General features: G+C 39.6%; 1 protein-coding gene and 1 pseudogene across 1 annotated transcript in view; one reads left to right on the top strand and one right to left on the bottom strand.

The window, feature by feature from the left end:
• Nucleotides 1–21,601, top strand: part of PSD1 (phosphatidylserine decarboxylase 1) — a 380,407-nt gene that overhangs the window by 211,013 nt on the left and 147,793 nt on the right. The window contains exon 8 of the mRNA XM_089418442.1: nt 18,395–18,501. Within this exon, the coding sequence (XP_089274568.1) occupies nt 18,395–18,501 (107 nt within the window). The remainder of the gene's footprint in view (nt 1–18,394; nt 18,502–21,601) is intronic.
• On the bottom strand, nt 5,314–6,142 carry LOC149259491 (protein arginine N-methyltransferase 2-like; annotated as a pseudogene).

The following is a 21,601-nucleotide window of genomic DNA, read 5'->3' as shown; positions in this document are numbered from 1 at the left end:
CATGAAAAAGCAAAAATATCACATTCTTTGAATAGAATAACAAGTTCTTGGATTGACCATGGGGTGTCCATTGTATCTGATGGATGGAAAAATGTAAAAGGCAAGCCATTGATAAGTGTTTTTGCTGTGTCTATTAGTGGTGCCATCTTTCTAACTGCATATGATTACTTAGACAAGTTCAAGACTGCCATCAACATTGCAGAAGCATTACTTGAAACAATTGACCGTATTGGGCCATGCAATGTCATCCAAGTCATCACTGATAATGCTTCTAATTGTAAGGCAGCGGGAGCAATTATTGAGGATAAATACCCCAATATATTTTGGTCTGGATGTTTGGTTCACACATTGAACCTTCTGATGCATGATGTTGTCAAGAACAAAAATGCACAATACAAATGGATTGGTGATTTGTACAAGAAAGGCAAACAAATGATAAAATTTATTACAAATCATAGCAATACCCATGGCCTTTTCCGTAGTCACTCAAGATTGGAGTTGTTGAAGATTGCGAAGACCAGATTTGGTAGCTATTACCTACCTTCAGGCGCCTTTTGAAGGTAAGAGAGTCATTGGCTAGCATGGTATCAAGTCCACATTGGGTGTTATTAAAGGAAAGGGCTACAAATGCAGCTGACAGGCTAGGTTTTGAACTGGTGGAGGAGGCCGCTCTTGATGGTCAGTTTTGGACAAGTGTGAGGCAAGTATTGGATTTCACCAAGCCCATTTATCACATGATTCGGTTTGCAGATACAGATAAATCAGTGATTGGCGAGGTGTATGAGCAGATGGATACCATGTTGGGGCAAATAAAAGATACTGTTCATAACAGAGATCCTGACTTGTACAAACTGATTCACGATTGTGTGTGTGTACAGTGGAATAAACTTGATCTTCTGCCAAAATACTACTTTACATCTTGGTTGGGCCAACCTACACCAGGGGCTGGGATTAGGACCAAACCCCATTTAGATACAGAGGTAGCTAGTGGATATTTGCAAGCATTAGAAAAGTTGATACCTGACAGGGAGGAATGTGCAACTGTGCGCCTTGAAATAGGCAAATACTTTAGTGACACTGGTTTGTTTGGTAACTTCCATGCAATGGAAGACAGAGACAGATTTGATTCTCTCACATGGTGGGAAACATATGGCAGCTAGGGACTTTTGCCAAAATTGGCAAAAAAGGTTCTATCACAGGTTGTAAATACTTCTTCTGCAGAGAGGTGTTGGAGCACCTACAACTTCATACATAATGTGTAAAGAAACAGACTCAATGAAAACCGGGCAAAAATCTTGGTTTATGTGCATTACAACTTGAGGTTATTGAGTCATTACTGTGATCGGGCTTATGAGGATCCCACATATAAAATTTGGGACAACCACCCAGAGGAAGACAATTTGGAGGATGGCACTATACATCTTGAAGAACTAGAAGAGGAACTTATAAGGGATGAAGATGAAACAGCTGTAGTAGCCATGTCACCTCCACCATCCAGTAGCAGTGCTCGAGTTCCGAGTCTTGTTCCTTTGCTGTCGCCACCTCCATCTACACCCTCACGTGGAGGGCATGTGCCTTCTAGTTTTGGTCGTCGGTCTGTGCGGGAGACTCCTTGAAGACCACCACGACCTGCTTATACTCTTGGAGACTCTAGTGGCAAGGGCCACATGTAGATTTATAGTTTACTTGTCTTTTCTAGTTTCTATTAGTTTTCATAACTGTTGAGTCTTGAGTCCTTGACTCTTGAGTCTTGACTCTTTCATATCATAATGATATTTTTTGTAAACAATATATGACTGTGACAATGAAAATTTGAAGTTTGAAGTTGGCAATTATAACTCATTGGTAATGATTGTGAATTATGAATATGATGCTTCGTGAAAGACTAAAGTTGTTTCATTTCATTTCATTATTCATGTTTCATTTTATAACATTTCATTTCATGTTAACAGTTAGAAGTTAGAACTTAGAAATATCTAAGATATTATTTCTTGTAATGGTTAAACTTAGCTTACAAGTACAACTTTGGTGATCAATGATGATAAATGTTATATATTGAATTTTCGATTTTGAAAGCTTGAAGTTGAAACTTTAAGATTGAATTTGATGAATCATGATTCACGAGACTCAATATGTTGCAGTTGTAATATGTATGTTACTAACTTGTGGACATGGTTGATGAAGATATAACTTCTAGATGATTGATGTGATGTGGTTCAATGATCAATCTATGTTTTTTTATGTTTTTTATATCTAATTCATCATTCTACATGTTTTTGTTGACATATATGTACCAAAAATTAAAAAATATAAAATATATATATATATATATATATATATATATATTTTAAAAAAGTTGCTCCGGGAGTCGCTCCCGGATTCGCTCCCAAACCGGGAGCTTTTGAAAATGTCACTCCCACTCCCGTTTTCGCTCCCGCTCCCCGCTTTCGCTCCCGCTCCCAAGTAACATTGAGCACAGTGGATGAGGGGCAACAGGCCAAGCATCAACAACGCAGAGGACCGATGCCCTGGATCAATGTGATACTTCTGTTGGGAAGTATTGCTCGGCATATTCTTTGCTAAGAGGGAGTGTTGATTTTTGGGTAGCATCGGATGTGCTTTAGCTCTGAAATTTTGTGGAGGGGCTAGAACACATGAGATCTCCAAGACCCATAAATCGTTTGGAGAAATTCCCCCTGGATTGAATTTTATTAAAATAATTAATATTTTTAATGGGGTTCCTAAGTCTAAACTTTGGAAAATTAAAATATTAATGGGTATTAATGAAAATATGGGTGGTGGGTGAGAAGATTCTAAGAGACGAGTATCAAGTCTAATTTAATTTTAGTCGTTGATTAGAGATTAGATCACGACCGTTGATTTCTCAACAGGAAAAGTATAAATGGAGGCTTGGGGTAAGTTGGAGAAGACACACAGAGAGATTGAGGAAATCGATTTTCTGAGGTGAGAAGTTCTCGGGAGGAAAATCGATTGGGGAGATCTTGCAGCTAAGGGGCAGTGATAGTTCGGGAATACTGACAGAGAAATGGAGAGAAGCTTGTGGAGGTAGCGCAGTAGCCAGGAAGAGCTGATGCTGGGCCAGTTTGGGACCATGCTGCCTTGATGCAGAGCCAGAAGGGCCAGCACAGAGAGAGAGAGAGAGAGATGCCTTTCACGCAGAGAACCAGGACTGCTGAGAAAGCCGACGTAGTGGGCAAAAGAGTTGATGCAGAGCCTCAAAGAGCTCCAAGTAGTTACTGTGAAGTGGCAGCGCAGTTGTAGCCGGGGCTAGCTAGTTTTGCTGCTAGATCAGCCGGTATCTGCTGGGTGAAGTGAGGTAAAACTCACTTAGGTTCTCTGCCATTGTATTTCTCTGCCACTGGTTTGCCGGGAGGGCAACCAACATTTGTATTTATAACTTTTGCTTAATAATAGAAAGCCCTAAGAGCTGCTGCACCGGTTTTCCCGCATTGGGTTTTTCCGGGGACATTTAGTCCAAAATAAGTGTGTCCTTGTATGGTTGTCTCATTTATTTTTCAGTACTTGATCTGTATATTGGTGTGGTTGTAGTGTATTTGCATTAATATTTCTGAAAATAACTTGTTAATGAAGAATACAAGTAGGTAATGCAAATCAATTTATTGCAGTATGATTTTTGGTTTGTTAGATTCAAAAATTTTCATAGTCTCTATATAGCATCTCTCAATGTATGGGCCATGTAATTTTGAATGAAATTTCCTTGGTATAATTCTATCAACGAATTCATCTTGATAAGCACCTTTTGCAAGTCGAAGTATAAAGTTGTAAGGTTGGTTTCCTTCTTACCCTAGAAGGAAATCGAAGTAGTCCTAAGGCCTCCTTGACTAAGAAACAAGGTCCTCATTCATATTTATCCTAGACTCCTTTCTCCCAAGACTAAGGCATTGATTTACCAAAAGGTAGTCACTCAAAAATTAACTCTTTTTAACCATCTTCTAGGTCTAGCCAAGTTGAGTCACCTAGGGCATCATTTTCCTGACAAAGTAGCCCTCCAAAAACTTTGATCTCCTAGTCTCTTTTGCACTGGTGTGTCCTCAAGTCATCCCCCAATTTTGAATCCATTCTGACAGTGGAGTTATGAGATAACCCAAGCCCTAGCTTTGAGATCAAACTTTGCCCTGGTATCCCCAAGGCTAGTGCCTCATAGGATCAATTTGACACCTTTAAGTGAAAATTTTTGCCTTGATTCTTTCCTCCTCCTTGTTTTGGTTAAGAACATCATTGGTTGCTAAATTCTTGCCCCTTAGGTTGGGTCCACTTGGTCCCATGTGGTCCCACTCCTTTGAAAAGACAATTCTTCAAGGACCGTTTGGGATACCAATTTCAATAAGGATTTTAGGGATTGGGAAACTCTTTCACAAGTCATATTCCCTAAACTTAACTCTCAAATCCCCACATCCTTCTCCTAGAATACATCGTACTTGTTGGACACCTAATCCTTTAAGGGTTGGTGCGAAAGCTGAATAGTCTAAGGAAGTCCAAGAGACCTTGGAATATGAAACCAAGGGTCATATGAATGTAATATAAATGTATATCTCTGTCAATAGAAATGCAATTCATTGATTTATCATTCACATTCTGTTCACATTCCATGTATGTCTGACATGGTATCAGAGCGGGTGATTACTGGTCCTGCTCCAATTTGAGCCACTAGTTTTGTGGCCTCCACTTAGGTATGCATGTTCTGAATTTCAGTCTTGCCTTTCTGATCCTATGCTAATTCTCTGCCATATTCTTTGCACATTCAATGCCCTCTGCTATTTTTCCAAGAATCTACTACACTAATGCTCCCTCATGAAATACGTTGGTCCTAATTTGAACAACGCTGTGTATTCTAACCTCTTGCGTGAGAATCGATAGCAGATTCTGCCTTGAAGAGTGACTGGTCTAATATCTGCGCATTGACATGTAAACACACATTTTATATGCCCAATGTATTTGCAACGATTTATCTGACTTTGCCTGGAATCTCCTCAGCACTCCCGTCAGTTGTTGGTTAGCAAGCTTCCTACTCTTGTGGAAACCCTAGTGCCAAAAAATAAGGCTTGGGAAGAGAAACTGTCGAGCTCTTTCTGCCCGTTTAAGATTTTTATGTGCACTTTTACTAGCATTATACCTATTCTGATCCTTGTTATAGTCTTCTAACCAACTTTCTTCTTCACGAGAAACCATCCATTTGTCTACCTTTTCCATTATTTCTTTTCTACTCAAAGCCTCTTCTTTTGTGTATGCAATTTGTTCATCCATGCTTGCTAGGAGCTCTGAACGATCCGTTCATCGATGATTCTTTTCTGTATGAAGCTCTTGAAGGCGAAGATGGAACTCGTCGAGCCTCTTCAATGAAAGGTCCCGTTCATCATTAGCAGGGCTTTTTTTGGTGTCATCGTTGTTTACATATTTGGGCTTGTCTCCCCATCCTGTTGCTTGCATACGAGCATAGACATCCGGGTGAGCTTCAAATATAGCGTGAGATGCAGGTTTATACCTCTTTATAGCCTCACCCACCAGACCCATGCCGAAGCCAACATTGAGAATGTGCCCACTTTCACCTCCGCTACACCCCCCTCACATGTGCCTCCGTTAATGGCTTCTCCCAAGCCATCATAACGCCTTTGTCCTCCTCGTCCAGGAGCTTGTCTTCACTATAAAGAACTCGATGTTTGAGATACTCTGTGTTAGAGTTTTGGTGCCTCGTTATTTTTCCTAAAACTAGCTCTGCCCACATTCCTGCATTAAGAAGTATGTCGAAGGCGTCCTGATGACCCGCTTTAATGGTGAAATCACCGGCAGAGAAGTTGGAGGGATGAAGGGCGTTCCAGGGGCCACCAGAGTCCAACAAGCATGGAACGACCTGAGAATGACTGTGTTTAGCAGCGTGCATGAGGGGTGTAAAGCCATCTGAATCAAAATATGTCACCTGCAATGTATTTTGGCCTGAAGTATTTGTAGAATAACAGTCAAAATTTCTATTTAATAAGTATTCGTTGAATAAAGTGAAGCTAGTTGTAGATGTGGAGAAAGTAACTCTTGTTGTAGCTTGAATTTTCGAGTAATTGTTATTCTTAGACACTTGCTGGACATAAATACATGTTTTCCTTTTCATTGCCACTTCTTTGATAAAGCCTCCAGATCAACGCGCTGATTCTTACAAGAAACCAATCATAAAATTTAGCGCTAGTTTGTGAGAATTAAAGGCTTAAATCTGAGTGACTTAATAGCTATCAGATTGAAGAAATCTGTTGGACGTATGCCAGATTCTCCAATTACGACTATGTTCTACATGGACTGACTTGAGACGGGATTTCAACATCTTTCGAGACCCTGATTTGAACTCTATATTGATCGAACCCGCTCTTGAGAGGATAATGACATTACAGTTTTGAAGCAAAGAGGTCGTGTAGTGTTGGAAAAGAAAGGTGTATTTAAAGGGGTTGTATACAAACAGTTTGTCATGTATGAAGTAGTGAGTTTTGTCCATTGAAGTCAAAATGCATTAAAGACCGTTGGTTATCTCATCCACTATCATGGTCATCGATCAACACAATTTTCTTTGGGAAAGAAATATGACCTATGGGCTTTGCAGCATTTGGCCCTGGTTTCAAAATGCAAATGTTGGAGCTAAGTGTGTTGGAATAGTAAGTGTGCCCATATGAGCTATGTTCCTTTGAAGGTCATTGTTTATTTTTGTGTGGTATGTATTATATACACCCGTGTTAACTAATTTTGAAGGCCGATACATGTTTTATGGTGGGCATACATAAGTCAAAGTTTTTAATGGTCATATGTGATGGCATGGGTGACTATGTGTTGATTCCTTGCTATATTTTTGACTGCTGCATAAGTATGTATGGTTCATGAAAGTAGTGTTCTTTTAGCATCACAGTGATTGCTGTTGCTTGATTGGAACATTGAGCTATTTGTTAAAGCCCAGAAAATGGCTCTAATTTATGATGTATTAGATTTATTAAATACTTTGATACAATCCAATGACAATGGGATGGTAAACATCAACAAGGATAATCTTTCCGATATCAAAAACTGTCTACAGAATTTACATTAAAAGATTGATTTTTTGCAACTAGAATCTCAGTTCCAGCGAGATGAGCTTCAACAGAAGCATAGTCTGTTATGAAACCAGCTCACAAAAAGATAGAAAAGAGAGATCCACGCCTTAGAATTCAGCCTCTTCGAGGGGGCAACCTCCTTTACATTACATAAATGAACAATTCTTCGATGATACAATTGACAAAACCTCCTTTCTATATATAGGAGTCTAAGGAGTCACAATATAATCCAGCCGACCTAACAATAATAATATAAAGCCACACAAATAACAATAGGGGGCTTCTATGGGGCACAGAAATAACAATATGGGGGGTAATAGGGGCACAACAATATAAATAAGGGGTATAACTACAATATTAATGGGGTAATCACTAGTATTATAGGGACCCAACATGCCCCTCTCCTTCAAAAAAGTGTTGTCCTCAACGCTTGAGTAGTTCTGGATACTTCTGCATAAAATTCTCATCCTCCCATGTGGAATCTTCAGCGGATAAGTTCTTCCACTTGATAAGATACTCTGAAATTGATCGATTTCGTAGCTGTCGAGTTCTTGTTTCTATGACTGCTTCCGGTTCCAATATAATTTTTCCTTCCTCATCAAGTTCTGGCAATATTGTTTGAATTGGGAGCTTGTCACCTATAACCTTCTTTAAACATGAAACATGGAAAACTGGGTGCAATCGAGAAGCTGCAGGAAGCTCCAATTTGTATGCCATAGTACCAATCTTTTGCAACACCTTGTACGGACCATAATACTTTGGTGATAATTTATTATCCTTCTTAGCTTGCTTTAGGGACATTTGCTTATATGGTTGTAGCCGTAGGAATACCCAATCACCTACATCAAAACTTCTTTCACTGCGATGTTGATCTGCCTGTTGTTTCATTCTATTTTGTGCCAACACGAGGTTATCCTTTAAGAGTTGGAGGACTTGTTGTTGATGTTCGATGTGATGTTCCACTGCCTGAACCTTAGAATTTTCTCTTAAATATGATGTGATGGATGGTGGTTGATACCCATAAAGTGCCATAAATGGGGTCATTTTTGTTGCTGTATGGAAGGAAGTGTTATACCACCATTCAGCCAGAGGCAACCATTTGACCCATTGTGTCTGTTTATCAGATACAAAGCAACGAAGATATCCTTCCAAACATTTGTTTACTATCTCAGTTTGCCCATCAGATTGAGGATGATAAGATGAGCTATGAGCTAACTGAGTACCAAGACAAGAAAATAATTCTGTCCAAAAATTTCCAGTGAAAATGGGATCTCTGTCACTTACAATAATCTTTGGGTTTCCATGTAGCTTTTGAACTGTTTCCATAAATGCAGTAGAAACTGTACTGGCTTTAAATGGATGTGATAATGCACAAAAGTGTGCATACTTGGTAAGTCTGTCAACTACCACCATGATGACACTCTTTCCCTCAGACTTGGGTAAACCTGTGATAAAATCCATTGAAACCTCCTCCCAACGTTGGCTTGGAATGGATAAAGGTTGTAATAGACCCGGTGTCTTAATTGTTTCAACTTTATTTTGCTGGCAAACCAAACATTCCGCCACAAACTTTTGAATATCTGATTTAAGGCCATCCCAAAAAAATTCCTTCTTAACCCTGTGGTAAGTTTTTAAAAATCCTGAGTGCCCTCCTAAGGGAGAAGTGTGCAATTCCATAAGAATCTTTTGTTTTAGCTGGGAATTCTTACAGAGGTATAAGCGATCTTTGTACCATAACGAATCATTTTTCCAGCTAAATGTATCAGAAGTACTGGAATCTTGTTGTAGCTTTCGAATAAGTGCCCACACTTCTTCATCATTCTTCCATTCCTCCCTTGCTTCGTTTATCCAATCTGGTTGGATAATAGAAATGGCACACAACAATGCTTCCACATCCTCATCCTTTCTTGAGAGTGCATCTGCCACCACATTTTGCTTCCCTTTTTTGTAGATGATTTCAAAGTCATAACCCAACATCTTTGTGACCCACTTTTGTTGCTCTTCAGAGGATAATCTTTGTTCTAAAAAGTATTTAAGGCTATCATGATCCGTTTTTACCTTGAAGTGTCTTCCCATTAGGTAGGGTCGCCATTTCTTAAGTGCATGGAGTATTGCCAACATTTCCTTCTCATAAATAGCTTTGCTTAAAAACTTTCCCTTGATTGGACGACTTTCAAAAGCAATGGGTCTTTCATCTTGCATTAGAACAACACCAATTCCATTTCCTGAAGCATCACATTCCACAATAAAGGTTTTTGTGAAGTCCGGTGTAGCTAAGACCGGTGCTTGGCACATTGCCTCTTTAAGATGTTCAAAGGCCTTTGTTGCTTCCGGAGTCCATGAAAATGAATCTTTCTTCAATAATGTTGTTAGAGGTGCTGCTATTCTCCCATAATTCTTAACAAACTTGCGATAATACCCTGTCAACCCAAGAAATCCTCGCAGATGCTTTATGGATGTGGGGATTTTCCATTCCTTAATGGCTTTAATTTTGCTAGGGTCTACCTTAACTCCTTCATGAGATACAATATGACCCAAATATTCCACCTCCTGGACTCCAAAGAAACATTTGGATCTTTTTGCATATAATTGTTTCTCCTCCAATAGTTGTAGCACCCTGTCAACATGTTCAACATGATCCTTCCAAGACTTGCTGTAGATTAGTATATCATCAAAAAATACTAACACAAATTTTCTAAGGAATGGTTTGAAAATTGAATTCATCAAACCTTGAAATGTTGAAGGTGCATTGGTAAGGCCAAAAGGCATGACCAAAAATTCATAATGACCCTCATGAGTTCTAAATGCCGTTTTTGGAATGTCTTCAATCTTCATTCTGATTTGATGATATCCCGAACGAAGATCCAACTTGGTGAAGTAAATTGATCCATGCAATTCATCCAGTAATTCATCAATAACAGGAATGGGGAACTTATCTTTAATAGTGAGCTTGTTGAGCTCCCTATAATCTGGACACATGCGCCATGATCCATCCTTCTTGTGCACCAATACTACTGGAGCTGAGAAAGAACTTTGACTCGGTTGAATTATACCAGCCTCTAGCATTTCTGCAACCATACGTTCAATTTCACTTTTTTGGACATAGGGATATCTGTACGGCCTGATGTTTGGAGGAACACTTCCTGGAATCAGATGAATAGCATGATCATGATCACGCATAGGTGGGAGACCCTTGGGAGTCTCAAATACCTTGGAATGATTGTCCAAGACTTTTTGGAGATCTGGAGAAATAGATGATTCCAATGTGGAAACATCTAGCGAACATAATTGTGCAATTACACCTCTTTGCTCCTTTTTTAGAAGCTTTGTCATACCATTAGAGCTGATTATCTTTCCTGGTTTCCCTGCAATACCCCTTAATTCAACTTCCTTTCCTTCCGAAGAAAATTTGATGAAAAGTTCTTGAAAATTAAAAGCTATTGTACCCAAGGATTGTAGCCATTGGACTCCTAGTACAACATCCGCACCTCCCATTGGAATGGAAAGCATTGGGCTAGTCAATACATATTCTCCCATGGATAGCTTGATATTATGGCACTTTCCAGAGCAATTTATTGTTCCTCCATTTGCAATCATCACTTGACACTCTGGTGCTGGATATAGGAAGCAATTCAATTCTTTTGCTACCCTACAATGAATAAAATTGTGGGTGCTTCCTGAATCAATCAACACTATTACCTTTTTCTTCTTGATTTGTCCTTCTATCTTGATGGTTTGAGGAGTGGTAATTCCCGCCAATGCATTACAAGATATGGTCGGATTTATTTGTTCTTCATCTAGGCTTTGTTCCTGGAATATATCCTCTTCTTTTGACCTTTCTTGCTCCTTTTCTTCTTCCTCTTCACAATCTATGTAGAATAATTTCTTCTCAGCACACTTATGACCTTTTGTGTATTTGCTATCACAATTGTAACAAAGCCCTTTTGCTCTTTTTTCTTCCAATTGTTGTGGTGTCAACCTTGTAGGTTGTGGAAGACTATGGGCAACAACACTTCCATCTTTATAGTTGTGAGTGGTATGCTTCCTAGTTGCCATAATTTTGCTTTCCATTTTTCTTGCTAACCTGAATGCCTTCTCTAATGAATCAGGTTCCCAAAGGCGCACATCATGTTGGATATTATCCTTTAAAGACCCTATGAACACATCAATCCTATGCTCCTCTGGAATATCTTTTACCCTTATGTTCAATTTTTGGAACTCCTCAATGTGCTCCATTATTGAACCCTTTTGTTTGAGACTTATCAATTGGCTAAAAAAAGTGTTGCTTTTTGTATCCTCATAATGTGCTATCAATTCTTCCGTAAAAATTGCCCAAGTGATAAATTGTTTACGAGAACAAAGCCATTGATACCATACAAACTGATTTGGTTCCAAATATAAAGTTGCCATACGTACCTTTTGTGTGTTTTGCACATTATTGAGATCGAAGAATTGCTCCATCTGTAATATCCATGTGGCGGGATCCTTGCCATCAAACTTCCTCATATCGATTTTTGGAACATGGTGAGTCTTCGATCCAACATTAGAGTCTATGGAATCATGATTAACATTTCTTTTGTTCTCATCATGAGTTTCCTTTACTACCTTTTCACCATTAGTGACCCTTTCTTGTAGCAAGTTCTTCAATTCTTCCATGTCTGTCTTCAAATCTATCTTCAAATTTACCATCGAATCCTCCACCTTAGTTTCCATGCCCTTTATCTTAGATTCCACGCCATTTATCTTAGATTCCACGCCACTTATCTTAGCTTCTGTTAGCTTTTGTGAGCGTGACATTTGTTGCACTTGTTCTTGTAATTTTGATATATCATGTAGCATTTCTTCCTCTTCTTCATGAGTCATGCTAGAGCTTTCAGGTTCCTTACTAGGTGTTTGCATTTTCTTTCCTCAGGGCATCAGTTAACGATAATAATGCTTTACTATGCCCTTTGAATTCCGTTAAACCAAGCTTACATAAAAATTTAAAAAAAAACTACACACCTTTTTTCACTTTATAGAAGCCTGATATTGAATCTGATGTATCTCTGTAATTTCGGATCATCCAGTTCTGAAATTGCTACCTGTAGTAGCCTTCTGCGTCCTCTTTCCAATGCCACAAGTCTGAGCCAAATTGGATTCTCCAAGTAAGAGTTATGTGAAATCTCCCACAGTGACTTGCTTTTAGACTGGTTCAGTAGAGCGAACTTGTACGACGTGCCACGAGTCACTGTTTCAACCTTTGAATCTGAAACACACATACAAGCAACTACAGTCCGTCCTCTTTCTGTACCTTTTTACGAAATTTCAATCCGATCCTCAGAGAGAGAGTTATGACGATTTTCCCCAGGTCACCTGTTTTGAATGTAATTCAGGAGTCTGCAGAAAGGCCAACTTCCTCAGATCATATCTCCGAAAATATCGCGCGAAAAGCTCTGAAATTCGGACCCAAGGTTCAGCGCCAATTCTTCTCAAATGGGTTTTTTTTGCGACTTCTGAAACGTCACAGAAAAAAAGTTATAGCGAAAATGCCACGATGACCTGTTTGGAGCAGCGAAACCCTAGAATCCAAAGCTCTGATACCAAATGTTATGAAACCAGCTCACAAAAAGATAGAAAAGAGAGATCCACGCCTTAGAATTCAGCGTCTTCGAGGGGGCAACCTCCTTTACATTACATAAATGAACAATTCTTCGATGATACAATTGACAAAACCTCCTTTCTATATATAGGAGTCTAAGGAGTCACAATATAATCCAGCCGACCTAACAATAATAATATAAAGCCACACAAATAACAATAGGGGGCTTCTATGGGGCACAGAAATAACAATATGGGGGGTAATAGGGGCACAACAATATAAATAAGGGGTATAACTACAATATTAATGGGGTAATCACTAGTATTATAGGGACCCAACATAGTCATTTTGAACCTGTTTCTGTTCAGAATATTGAGACACACTCCCATCAGCATGAAGAATATAAAGTTGAGGTTGAATCACATTCAGTGCCCAGTACAAAAGCAGATTTGCATGCAGAAGTAGAAGTTCAGTCTGCATTTCCCAAGTCCATCATCAGAGCTTGGGAAGAGCTTGTCCATAACAAACACAGAATAGGTCTTGGATATGATAAGGAGGTTTCCTTTCATATTCCAGATTACTCAGAGCCCATCCAGTTTCAGAGTGCTGGATTCCTTTATGACAGTTCACCTTCCGCTGTTCCAGATTCTGCTCCTCTTCCACAACAACAACAACAGATTGTGAAATGCCAACACTGTGACCAAGTTGGCCATATGAAGGATCACTATTTTGATCTTCATCCATGTAAGCACTGTCATAAAACCAACCATTCTTCAAACAGATGCTTCAAAAACAAGTCTCCTGCAAAAACAAAGATTCATCTTCGATGGATTGCTTCTTGGCAATGGGCATCAACAACCAAGAAGATATTTCAGTCATATGTCAGAACTTGTTTTAGAGTATTGAACAATCTTGCAGTTGAGTTTTCTCCATCATCTCACCTTGTATCTGACAGGGGGGGGAAATGATGGTCATCTACAAGCTTCAAAGCCACATCAAGCAAGCCTGAGCCACAACCTGCCATTCCAAATTCAGAGTTGTAGCCAGAGACAAAGATGCCCTTGAGCATGCTTTTAGTTGGTGATGCCTCTTCAAAGAATTGTCGACACTTCCACTAGCAGAGGACTTTAGCTTCTTCCCAGTTTTGGAAGAGTTCTAGGAATTGTATTAAGCATCCAGAGTTGGTGGTCATCTTTAAACCATTGCAGGTTGAGACCTCCCTTTTTCAGGTTAAGACTCTCCCTTGTTATGCGGGGTGAGACCTCCCTTTCAAGGTTGAAGGTTTCCCTCTTTAAGACATCACGAGCATTTCCTCTAGCAGAAGACCTCAGCTTCATGCCAGACTTGGAAGAGTTCTAAGAACTGCACTAAGAATTCCAGTGTTGGTGGCCATCCTTAAACCATCACAGGTTGAGACCTCCCTTTTCAAGTTGAGACTCTCCCTTTTTATGCAGGGTGAGACCTCCCTTTCAAGGTTGAAGGTTTCCCTCTTCAAGACATCATGAGCACTTCCTCTAGTAGAAGACCTCAGCTTCATGCCAGACTTGGAAGAGTTCTGGGAATTGCACTAAGCATTCTAGTGTTGGTGGTCATCCTTAAACCACTTCCCTTATACCAACATTTCAGAGAGCACATTCAGCCTAGTGCTGCCATGCATTTTTGCACATTTTGTATTACAGCTCTCTTCTTGGACTCATACATAACCCTTCGGATTAAAGGGGGAATATTGGACACCTAATCCTCTAAAGGTTTGTGTGAAAGCTGAATAGTCTAAGGAAGTCCAAGAGACCTTGGAATATGAAACCAAGGGTCATATGAATGTAATAAAATGTATATCTCTGTCAATATAAATGCAATTCATTGATTTATCATTCACAATACCTTGCCTAGAAAGAAAGCAAGCTCCATTCTTGACCCTCTTCTGGAAAGGGATTGTTTGGGTCACTTTATATCCATTTGTTGATTTATCCTTCATTTGTGACTCCATATATATTGGGTCTCTTCCCATCGATGAAAGTCCGTAAATAGTAGGGAGCCTGTAATGTCCCTTCCTAAATTATTTTGGAACATGATTAATTTCTACATTTTCGGCCAATTTTGAAGGTGGCAGGGCCCATTTCATTTTTATTAGAAGACTTAGGAGTTAGAAGTAAGTTACTTTGGGATTTTGTTAGTAGCATGTGGGGCCACCCGGACAAGGAAATATGCACTCCTTAAGCCAATGGTTCAAAATGCATGAGAGGGAAAATCAAAGGCTTAGTGAGGGACCCACGAAGGAGGGAAAAGGAGGGAAAAGGGCTCCACGGAATCTATGAAAAGCAGGCAACACTCTTCATTTGACATCTTTGGCATATCGAATTTCTTCTCAGTTGCTTGAGCTGCTTAATCGGGTCACTCGCTGTTTAGCAAGAGTTTTCCAAGCGGAGAACTCACCCTTTCTTTGGGGGACTTTGAGTGCCACCCTAGAGAGGTTCATCCATAATTTTTCGGAGGTGATTTTCAGTGTGGTTTCCAGCATTTGTATTCAGTGTCTCCAGGTGGTGTATATTTCTGGAGGACGCAGTAGGAGAAACCGAGTTGTGATTTTGGAATTCTTCAAGGAAGCTTTGGTTGGGAGAAATTCCAAAAGAGAAGCTCTGGTGATTTGCTTCCCTTTGGGTGAGTTTTGGGTCTGGAGGAGAGAGCTATCATTCAGTGGAGATTTCACACTTCCTGGGCCAATGCATGAGGCAGAGATTGGGCATACGTGGGAGGTGGAGACTCAGCCATTGAGGCTGATCCTTGTTGGGAGAGATAAGGGAAGCATTAGTGGAGGTGATTGCTACCTTTCCAGAATGTTTGAGGGGGATTTTGCTGGTGTATTGGTAGGCAGTGTGCTTCAGTAGTTTTGGAAGGCGTAGGGCCTTTTGGGGATCAATTTAGGGAGGTCAAAATCAAGCCAAACCATTTCTGGGTCTTTGTGGGTTTTACCTGAGGAGGCTAGATAGAAATTTGCAGAATTTTTTGAGCACTGGAGGTGGGGTTTTCAGCCATATCTTTGCAGCAGACAGTGTAGAATTGATGGGGATTGCGCAGTGCAACAATTGGTCAATTGATTGTAGCCCCGGGTTGTCATTGCTTCACTTGGGCTTTGCTCCACTTGCCTTTGAGGCAAGTCCAGGTGCATTTCTTCCATATTTTGTACTCTTGCAGCAGTTTATAAAAAAATGGCTCAACTGCTTCCATATTTCTGATAGTTATGGGCGTTTTCTAATTGTTTGGAAATTTCTGTGGTGAAAATTGTTATTTTCTTGCATATCATTGTGTTTCCTATTTTGGAACATTACAAAGCCTTAGCTGAGGTGACAGTGGGCTAAGTCTCCATTTGTTTCGCTTGGTCTAGCATTTAACCCTTTAGGAATCCTCTTTAGGTCCCCTACTAGTTTGAGCGGTAACAAACCTCATTGGGATCCTCACATTGTCTTGCACTAAAATTCTTTCTTTGATCCCTTTCTCCCTCCGGAATAGGTCAAGCATATCCTTGGTTGCTAAACCCTATCCCCTTGACCTAACCCCAGGTCCACTTGGTTCCGCGTGGTCCCATGCACTATTAAGGATAATCCTTCAAGGATCACTTGGAATCCAAACTTTCATAAGAATTTTAAGGCCTAGGGACCTCCATTATAAGATACATACCCTAAACCTAAACCTTGAAATTCACTTTAAGCCCTTCCTTGAGAGCCTACAACCTTGCCTTCTAAAGCAAGCAAGCAATAACGGATCTCCTTCCATCGGTGAAAGTTCGTAAAGAGCAGGGAGCCTTAGCTGAGGTGATAGTGGGCTATTGCTCCATTGTTGCCCATATCCTAGTGGTAGTCCTTCACGGATTCCCTTTTAGGACCCCTGCTAGTTTGAGCGGTAATAGGCTTATAATGGTATATGATGCACTGGAAAAAATCTATGCACCCCCATTGACAGAGGGGTAACAGGTCCAACGTTCCATTATTTCTCCTTCAAGCTCTCCATGTCTTTCTCTAAGATGCTCAATGTCTCCTTTGACTAGTTTGATTTGGTCCTTTTTGCTTCAAATAAGATGCTGGTTCTCTTTTTCTTGATGACTTGTCTTTCACTTTGACAAAGCTTGAATTCCCAACCTTGATTTGTTCCAAACATCCCTTTGATGTGGCTTGGAAGGCTCACCTAGCCTCCATAGTGTGGCCAATCCCCTAGAAAAGCGACCATGAGTGTATATCTCCAATACAGCAGCTGATATGAAGATTTTGGAACCTGAGTTTTTTTGCAAAAATTTTGTATATGACTTTTGACACCTTACATGCCTCATTTTACCAAGATTTGACCTGAAAAGTCACTTCAAAAGTCCACGTGTCTTGTGAAAGGTGGACAACGCTCATGGACAGATTATATCTTTCTTCTGCTTCATCGTTTCTTAAAAATTCCATGTGGCATTGCAACTACAAAAGTTGTGGAGTAATCTGAGCCTTTGTTGACTTTTGACCCTCGGGCCGTATGTATTGGGATCAGCAAATTGCCCTAGAAAATGCAAGTTGTTGGAAAATGTGAGACTGCGATGTTGAAGAATTGTGACATGATGAATATAACATGCCCCAAGAATGCATACAGACTCAATAAACTAACCATGTGGGGAAGACGTAGGTGCGCATGGCTCATTGGTTGAACTGATCCTAGAATGCGTGATCACCCCATAGAAGACCAATGGTTCCTCTAAACCATGAGTCCCAAAAGATCCACCCTGATTCCTCCAATCCTATACAGGACAAAAGGAACTGTGAGCGGGTGCTAGCTGGATTGGCCATGGCTGACCATGATAGTCCTAGTATACCATATTACACAGCCTCCACATGGTCTACAAGGTTGTTGACTTGCATTCCTTGTGCTTACAATGGCGTTGCCAAAAGTGAAAATGTGCATATCTTTCCTTGCTGAAATAAGGGCTAACAAGTCCAAGGAAAGGATCTTGAAGGCTCCATCTGCTTGTCACCTAAAGCAGGATGGAGCGGGTTTTCTTCCTTTGGAGTATCCACCATCAAGAGTGCAATTTCCTTGACATTTGATGTTGTAGGAGAGAATCCCTAGATATAGGACTAAATGTAAGAGATATAATACCTAGGGAATGTCTCTATCTAGAAGAAGTGGACCATTGTTGGGAACTGGAGGAGGGTTGAATACTGATCTGGCGTAAGCTATCATGAGATCTAAGTCACCAACTCCATAGGGGTCTCTCTGTAGGGCCTGGATTGTCTCCTTGGGTTTGACAAATTTGGGGGCTGAATTGGTGTTTCTCTCTGTCTACCTCTTGGTGACACTATTCACTGGGAACACTGAGAAGAAAGATGTGATCCACTTAAGTAGTGTTTGACTGGGTGGGTGGTCAAAAAATGTAATATCTAATACGATGGGCCTCTCTCCTATGAAAAGGGAGCAAAGAAGATGTTAACAGTAAACATAATATTATACCACAACAGATTTCTTTTTTGCTTGATACATATCTTTTACATTGACCAAGAGATCATTATATAAGAAGCACTTAGTTTCTCAGATTGTGAGTGTTGATTTATTTTTGAACAAACTACAAGAAACACAAATATAGAGTTTCCAGTACAATAAATCTATCGCTTTCAAGCAATATGAATTCTTTTATTTTTTTTTGTCTTGAATGTTTTGCTAATTACGTGATAGGTGTGTTCGTTTGCAGTCCAATCAAGGGTATTTTCTATTGTGTACTATATCTTGGGCCTGGTGAGTACCATAGAGTTCATGCTCCAGTAGATTGGGAGGTGATGCATCGCCGACACTTCTCAGGTACTTAAATGGAAGCACAATCTGCACTTCATTTTTTTCCCTTTACTTTTCTCTTTTCAATCACGGCAATAATGAATAGTATAGTGGTATATTCTGTGGTAGGCCTGAAGGAAAAAAGGAATGAACGATGTTAGAATTGGTTAATTGTACAAAAATGGTGTTTGAGAATTGATATTGTTCTTGTACCCATTCTAAATAAAGCGACTGAAATTGGGATTGAAATTTTTCTTAAATCATTAATGTGCACTAAAAGACTAAAATTGTGACCACAACTGACAACAATCGCCAAGCAGAAGAGGGGTGGAGAAGGCACCCTTGGAAGAAATGAAAGGAAGTAAAATTTGAGAACAAGAGCATCATGCAATGAGATGGAATAGCAAGAAGACAAACCTTAGAAAGTGAAGGAGCGGCCCTAAGGAGATCGCCTAAACTAAGCCATAAAGGAGAAGGAAGTTTGGCTTGCTCATCATTTGAAGCCACTGTGTAGATGTGAACACTAAGTGGCTATTGAATAATGCTCTATGGATATTAGCTTGGATTGCTAGAGCAACAAAGAGTAATCTTAGGCAATGCCAACAGTCTCCTGATGGTGGTTGGGGTGGAGGATCCAGAATAAGTAGAAGCGCTCTTAACATCCAGAGCTGAAGAACACTTAGTAGAAGGAGAAAAATAGTGATGCATATATTTGTAGCTGTCCTGCAGTGGCACCTCTCTGGAGCAACACTAATTCTTGTAGGAGCCCTTGATGTGGTATAGTGGTTAGCCTCATTTGTGAAGGGTAGGAAGCAATGCCAAACAGTCCTAGTGTTGTCCAACTGAGTGGCTGTGGGATGCTTAGACCCCAATGCAGAGGACTGGATGAAAGGTGGAGGTGATCTGGGTGGTGGGTGCAAAAGAGCTTTGAATCAGATGCTATATTAGAGAAAATGTCTTTCAAATGTACAAAGCAAGTCACTGTTGAATGGATTATATAAAGAATGTTGATAATGATCTGCTTGAGTTCTTGTAAAGGCATTGAAACCTACCTATAATCTCATAATAATCGTGACATCCAAGGATAAAGTGCTTCTTATTCTCTGCCTCAAGCAAAGAGCACAGTCTGCAGATTTGTTCTACCTTGGCGAGATGGTGATTGATCTCAGCCTTCGACTGATGTGAGTACACCTGAAGTTGTCCTTAATATATATATATATATATATATTTTACCAAGTAGATTGTATAATAAATAAACTATAAGTATAGTTTCGTAAGTCATATTAATAATTAGTAGTCATGACCATTCAAGTTGTGATTATTCTATATATATATTTATTGGATAATATATATATTACATGCCAATGTAATCTCGTATCACTTATATGTGAATGAAATATATTTTTAAGTTTCTTTATAAGGATGCCCTCATAAGGAATGATTATGTTCATTATGTTTAGTACAAGAGCCAATCTGACATATAACATATGGACAATTTTTTATGTAGATGCAATCATGAAAGAATGTTGTGAACACAACAATAAAACCAAGAAGTAAAATATTAGAGCACCTTGTAATCATTTTGTTGATATGCATTAAACGCACTGGACAATTACAATTATGAAGAAACATTGGAAATCCTTGAGCAATGGACGGATTAAGGAAAACATTTTTTTGACAAAGAAACATTGTTGAATTGCTACAAAGAAAATATATATAGCACTACCACCTATCTATGTATTTTTATATATAGCAGGATCATCTATCTATCTATCTATATATCACCCTTAACATCCTTCTAGACTCTAGTATATGAAAGTCATAATAGACACGAGCATTGTTGAGGAAGGCATATTTTAACATATGGTCAAGATTGACCTTATGTGGGGTGTTATATTTGTAAATCTAGGGTATGGGTTGTTGAGAAATCTAGGGCATAACAATTGGGTGTTTTTTCTTCTAATGATAACTGCTTGTGAATGCTTTTTACTTTAGATTAGGATCTTCTCTTTCGTTAGATTGTTATAGTGTTCTTCATCAAACAACTACCAATGAATAAAAAATAAAGAGACGAGACACGAAATGTAGGCGATCAGCGAGGGCTGAAACCTCTCCAACTTGAGAGGAAAACCCAAACGAATTCTTTTTCTTATAGAGACTTCAATTGACGAATTCCAAGACCTAGACCCTTAACACAACAACCTCTCCAAGGCCAAGTCACAAAGCACTTCTTCACTGCTTCTCTTTCTTACCTAAGTCAACACTTAGTCAAACTGCTTTCCTATCTTCGAATTTCAGCTACTCTTCAGATTTTAGCCTCTAGGATCAGGTCTGCAACTTTTGGCCTCGTCTGAAACCCTAGATGTAGCACGTGGGAAGTATTACCACCAATTTCATACCCTTGTTCCCTTCGATTTGGATGGATACTTCTACTTCAACTCGGCCTGCATTCTTGACTTGTCTTCTTCCTTAGTTCGGCCTCCAAAGATGACTGCCACAATCTCGACTTTTCCTGCATTAGTTGATAGTAGATACCACTCCTCTTCGCACGTGTGTCAGATATTAGCCAAAAATAGACCCAAACTAACTCGGTTTCTAGTTCTTCCTTCTTTGCTTGGAGATCGAATCTTCCTATGTGATTCTCGCACTTCTTTCCTTTATTCAGATGCTTGACTGAATGCTCTTCTAGGTGAGGCTGAGCTGACCTATATATAGTAGTCTATCCATCAAGAATAAGCCGACTTGAACTAGTACCTAGGCCAACATGTCTTTTCTAGAATCATCCTTAGGCCAACTTCAAGGAGCGTTTGTGACAAGGTCTTGGAGGGTTTATGACACAAATAAATTCTTTTTTACAATGTGTAACATACCCAAATGGGTCTTCAATACTTGACATTGACTCAATAGACTTTATGACTTGATGAGAAAACCTAATAACTCTCAATGGGAGCTTCTACTAAAAATAAAATTCCTTGAGCATGAAACCCATGACTCAAGCATTACAAAATAATTTTATTTTTCTTCTCTTCATCAATTACATAAAATCATAATTACACATGTCATTATGAAGACCAAACTGTTAAAATTGGCAACTAGGGCCAAACTCCATGTGGTTCATCTTATTTAT

This window comes from Pinus tabuliformis, chromosome 6 (assembly GCF_031772625.1).
Source record: "Pinus tabuliformis cultivar Carrire ecotype Pingquan chromosome 6, CPIR1, whole genome shotgun sequence".
NCBI classification, from domain to species: Eukaryota; Viridiplantae; Streptophyta; class Pinopsida; order Pinales; family Pinaceae; genus Pinus; species Pinus tabuliformis.
Note: the sequence above shows the minus strand (reverse complement) of the source record. Positions and strands in the feature narration are given on the sequence as shown.